The 5890-nt window shown below is 46.5% G+C and overlaps 1 protein-coding gene across 1 annotated transcript; it reads left to right on the top strand.

Moving 5' to 3' along the window:
- Nucleotides 1-4033: 4033 nt before the first annotated feature.
- Nucleotides 4034-4924, top strand: LOC311189765 (ankyrin repeat domain-containing protein 9-like; the record flags this gene model as incomplete). Its single annotated transcript, XM_084261489.1, has 1 exon — nt 4034-4924. One exon carries the CDS (start codon nt 4034-4036, stop codon nt 4922-4924), a length of 891 nt encoding a protein of 296 aa, XP_084117615.1.
- Nucleotides 4925-5890: the final 966 nt, after the last annotated feature.

Here is a 5890-nt window from a genome sequence, read left to right as displayed (position 1 = left end):
GAAAATGGAGTTTCAATCCAATGAAGAAAAAATTATGTAATAGCATGTTAGCAATCATAAAACCCACCCCCAGAAGATTCTAGAGTGAGGAAGAAGAAATCATCTCCATTGGTGTCACATTCCTTCCACCAAAGGACTCCAGGTGCTGACAATCCCCTGTGACACCTCACCACCGCAGAATGAAACCACCGAGCTCAGGACCCAGAGGGCAAGGGCAGGGAGGAGGAGCATAATGCCAGGACGAGGGGTAGAAGCTGACCTGTATGTAGAACACTTCCAAAACTATTATTGTTGCTGTTGTTGTATTGAAGCTTGAATCTGTGAACAGGAGTATTAGTCACTTTTCTGTAATACCTAGACCAGAGCTAAGGATTTTTATTAGAATGCAAAGGTTTCAGTTTTGCTGACAATAAATGTTTGGGTTTATATGTAAGGCGGGTTTTCCCTTTTGACCAGAAAAAATATTTTGAGCATAACACTGTAAGAAGGTTCCCAAATTAACTTTGAAACACGCTATATTTCTCACGAGCTCACAGTAATGAAATTGCCATGAGCTGAAATCACCATCAAAATGTGAAAAATGCATCAGCCCTGGAGAGGTCTAAATTGCCTCTTGGCCTCAGCTGAAAGGGTAAATGCCTTTTTGGGTAAAATCAACTTTTTTTTCCTATGTGTCACCCTTCCAAGCTGCTCGTGTTCCCTTGGATGCTCCCTCTATGAGTCAAAACTGATTGTGCTCACCTTCTAGCCTGCAATTTGGCAAAGGAAGCCACAACAAATACCTTATGATTTAGGATGTGTTATTTTTAGCCACAGATCAAAAATCAAAGAAACAAACAAACAAACTCCTTCCAGTTCCATAGCCAAGCTTTCTATGTTAGTGCCTTCCATTTCTAACAGATCTAGAATGTTTTATGGATTCATTGTGTTTGCAATAAAATTCAGAAGAGGTGCATTGCCATCAAACACGTGCCCTTGGCTCCAGCTTTTCTGAGCTACTGAAAAACCCAGGAGCAGGCCACGGCCAGGGGCCAGCACAGGGGCAGTACTCCAGCACAGCAGAGACCTGTGCCATTTAACACCGCGCAAAGGACTCCCCTGGTTTTGTGTTGGGCTTCCTGGACAGAACTACAGTGTAACCTGTAATTAAAAGGTAACCTGCTGTAATTGCAGATGTTTTCATGTCCTGGACACCCTGGACCTGTGGCATAGAGGCAATTGCTGGAAGCCCGGTGGACATTCCTGATTCTGGGACTTAGGTTTCCCTCTGCCTTGGAGATAGTCGCAGGATATTTTCTCTCGACTGTTCTGTGTCTCTGCACACATTAGGTTGGACACTGCAGTCACCCCTTAGTGACTGAGGGCTGTCCCTGAAAGGATCTGGCTTCCTCATTTCTGCTCTCCCAGTTGAAGACTCCTGCACTGTCCCTTGTGCCAGACCAACTGTCCTGCAGCCTTAGGGTCAGCTGGGTCAGCAAGTGGAGCCCAGAAATTATCCTTTCTCCATCTCCAAAAAAACCATGGTCAACTTTCTGATTCAAGTGAGCCTGTGAGCTTGCTGTTGCTTTCTGGCTCAGCTACAGGAGGCACTATGGGAGAGTCTCTGCCAGTCACCACCCTGCCATAGCACTGGCAGAAACACTTTGAGCAAGATGATTGCCATTGGTGCTGGATTTACCATCAGAGAAGACACCTGTGAGCCTGCCTGTGCTGGGATCAACATGCTATGGATTAAGCTGGGAGAGATAGCATGAGGCTATCTGGTACTAAAACACTAACCCATCATCATGTCCTCTGAGAGCATCTGCATACTGAACTCCTACGGAAAAGCCAGCGCACTGTAACTCCCCTCGCAGTGTACCAAGCACTAAGTGCCCTATACAGATGTTCTGAGCATCTCAATTTATAACAGAACCATAGAATATCTCAAGTTGGAAGGGACCCGTAAGAATCACCAAGTTCAACTCCCTTCTCCTTGCAGGACTACCTAAAACTAAACCATATGACTAAGAGCACTATCCAGGTGCCCCTTGATCTCTGACAGGCTTGGTGCTGTGACCACTTCCCTGGGGAGCCTGATCGTAAGACCAGTAGCAGGTGAGGGTTGCTTGATGGCTATAACCCCTGGACAAAGACACACCGATCTGTGATTCAGCACCCAGCCCCATCTGTGAGCTGCTCAGTAAAACTGGGCTATGTAAAGTATTGGTGTGTGTATGCGTTTTCCCATACCTGCATCATGGAAATAACAAAATCCATGTAATCCTAGGGCAAAGCAATGCTTTTTTCCTACCAATGATGGTAGGAAAAGCCCTGTGAGAGGTTTAGACAAAAAAGCCTAGCCACTTAAATACTAATTTACCTCTCTTCTGAGTATGAGATCCAAGTTTCAGATGCTTTGGCTTAGCAACAGGAGAAACAAATGTGTGTCTCTGAGTGCTTGACTAATGCCTGATCCAGAGCATGCTGGAGTCAGTGGGTACCTCTCTGTGCACTTCCACAGGCTTTGGACCTGGCCCTGAGCATGCAGATGGTTTGTTATGACCACACATCATACCGTGACCAAATATCTATGTAGGAGCATTTCCACACATAACTCTACAGTAACGGCAGGTGAAAACTGGACACACACTTGTTTATTCCAGCTGTATGAAAAGTGTCCCTAAAATGAAATGTCTGGGGTATGGACTTGAACATCCAGAACTCTGGAAGATGTACTAGACCCAGTTCTATGAGTGTCTTTGGTTTTTGTCTTTGGATAACGGAAATGTTCAGATTTGCTGTCTGAATACTCCCTGATTTGAATATGCTGAATATATCTTTGTCTCGTTGCTAAAGGAAAAAAGAATTCTTGATTTGCTGTATTTTCCCTGTTTTCCCATCAAGATGGTGAGATACTGTCTTATTGCAATCTGTTGGTTTATAAGATGCGTGGAAGCCCTCCTTCCTTAGACACAACTTGCCATAAAGGGTGCCGAGCTCATTTCTTTTCTGTTAATTTAGTTTGGGTCAGGTTCTAGAGGCACTACCTCCTCAAGCCTGTAGGCCTTGGTCCTCTGTGTCTCACCACAGTGTTGCACAGGTCTGCTTGCTTAAACTTTCCCCCATTGCAACTGGCTCTGACCCCATTCCTGGAGCACAACACCTGAGAAATGCTCAGATCAAAGCCCTCCCCGCTCGTGGGGTTTGGCCATTAACCTTTTGTTTATGTACCTGCTGTGCAACAGAGAAGCACTTCAGATATCTCCTTGCTAAACAAAGGCAGGTGTTTAAACCCAGCGATATGCTTTATGGCTCTGGGCATGGTTACTCCACACACCATTTGACTCTCTTCTCTGCAGAGATTAAAGCTGGGATCTTAAGCACCACTAATGCCTTATAGACAATCCATTAACATCAGTGTCTCCTAAGTGGTTGGCCATACCATTCTTTATGAAATAGGGACCCCTTCCTAATGCTCTGGCTACGGAGATACCATGATTTCCTGAGCATACAATCGTGTGTATGCTCAGCTGTGTGGAGCATTTTACACCCCTACATATTTCTTACTACCTAAAAGCTGCGTGTGTGTGAGCGACATACAAACACCAGAGGAGTATTGCTGTTGCACTCACTGCAATGCATGAGCTGATCTGGTTAGACACGAAACGCAGACAGAAATCCGCCTCACCTCTCAAGCTAATTTTAGTCTCTCCCTCTCCTCTCCCTAGCTGTGTGTGTATAAAATCACTCGCAGTCTGACAGCGTTCCAGTAACCTGTGCCACGCACAGAGCGGGATGCACTTACTAACCATCTGCTTGCATGGCATGGGTTAACTGAGCCTGTGGGATTGTGCTTACCTAAACAAAACCACTGCAGTGAGGGGAAAAACAATGAATGGGTGGAGATGATCAGCCCATGCATTCCAGCTAGTGCAGTCCAGGCAGCAATGACAGCCTGAAGGTTGCAGCAGCATCGGGATCTGCATTCCAAGTGCACAGATCGTAGAGTCTGGAGAGATTTTACGAGGAGCTGCTCTTTATTTGCTGAGCCATGGCCAGTAACCAGGCCAGCCTGCAGGATGATCAGAGCAGGCACTGCAAGTTCTTATCCTATATGTTCTACCAGGCTGTGAGAGATCACAAGCCTGTGTGGATGCTGGAAGACATGAGGACTATGGAGTATTTTTACTGGGAGGAAAATGCCAGCCTGAGAACCTACTCACCTTCAGAAGCCCTTCTTTATGCAGTGGTGCATAACCACCTGCCTTATGCTCAGTATCTGCTGTCTCATTTTCCAGAGGAGGCTCTCAAGGTACCCGGGGAACACTTCTGCTATTGCCCATCCTCTGCTCCTCACTTGGCCATGGCGGTCACATATGACAGGAGAGATATCTTGGGACTGATTATTAAAATTGCACACAAGCTCCCCAGCTTGAACTCTTACATCAATAGGACTGGCTGCTTTCATCTGGAAGACGGGAAAACCCCCTTGCACCTTGCCTGTGAACTGCTGAGGTCAGAGACAGTCCTCATCCTCCTCGGGAATGGAGCTTCTCCCAGGATAGAGGACAGTAAAGGGCTTACCCCGCTGGACGTCATCCTGGAGCAGATGTGGGACTCCAAAGTCAACGTGGCATCAAAGAAGCTCTGCCTCGACTACCTCTTGCTCTTCATGCCCAACCCACAGTTTAAGATGCGGAAGGTTCTGCAGGAGCATCCGGACCACTGGACAGCTTTGCTGGGAGAAGACAAGTTCAACAGCCTGGTGGGGAACACACCTGCTTCTTTATATCTGCAAGCTATGCAAACTATTCTCCAGACTCTTCCCCCCTCCCACTTCCCTAAAAGCATCCAGGAACTACCTATACCTCAGGCACTAAAGCCATTGCCCTCCTATGGCAAAAAGCTACCGACAAAAAACGTGGTAAATGTTTTTCCTTGACTTTATTCACTGGGTCCTGGATTTTCAAAGGCAACTGAGGGGAGCTGGTCATCCACCGCCCTCAGCATTTTAGTGTGATTTTAGTACTTAACCTATTAGGCTATGCTGGAAAATCCAATATTTTGTGACAAGATTTTAAATGTCTTTTCTAATTGATTGCGGGCACGGCACTTTTACAGGCAAAAGCCTTCCTTGTTTTCTGTTTCGTTGTGCATGTGAAGGGTTAACTGTGGCTGAGACTGTGTTGCATTTGGTTTCTTAGCTGTCAGCTGGTATCAGTGTATCTGAATTCTCAGTGTAACTATATCCTGTGTAAGTACCTGGGTAAAAAGGAACAACTGCGCCCAGTGGGATTTTCAAAGGGTGTAACCATGGGACTGTGTTCTGGTAGAGCTGGGAGGAGTACCACCCCACACCCACAGGGTTCAAACATAAGGTTTCCTTTCTAACAAGGATCCAACATCATCTAGTAATAACCAAGAAGTCCATGGCTGATGCTGCAGGGATGTAGAGCCAGTCCAGTGGGGTACCTGATTTTCCAGAGTTGCCGCTTTACAGCAGGTCACAGCACAGAGGGCGTGAGTTCAGACAGGGGCAGTGAGTGAATGTTCCTGGGTGGGGGGTGGGGGGAATAGAGACCAGCAGAACTGCTAACAGAAAGCATCCCGCCTCACCTGGAAGTGAGAGGGTTAAAGGCAATCCCAGCCCTGATGCCTCTACAGATTTGAGCAGTGGGGAAGAAACATTTTTTCCTGCTGTCCAGTAAAAAAAAAAAGAAAGGAAATCAGAGCAGGGCCAGTGGAAGGGACATTATTTCTCCTTGACTTGTGTCAAGGGCTAGGTGTGTCTCCACAAGAGAATCAAGCTCCCTAATTTGATTTCCCAGTGGCACTCAGAGCCACAGGCATTTGTGAGTTATCCTAAGCTGAGGTATGAAGCTCCAAGTTAAAAGTTGCCACTCGTCAA

Source organism: Gallinula chloropus (genome assembly GCF_964237585.1).
Source record: "Gallinula chloropus genome assembly, chromosome: 3".
Lineage (NCBI taxonomy): Eukaryota > Metazoa > Chordata > Aves > Gruiformes > Rallidae > Gallinula > Gallinula chloropus.
Note: the sequence above shows the minus strand (reverse complement) of the source record. Positions and strands in the feature narration are given on the sequence as shown.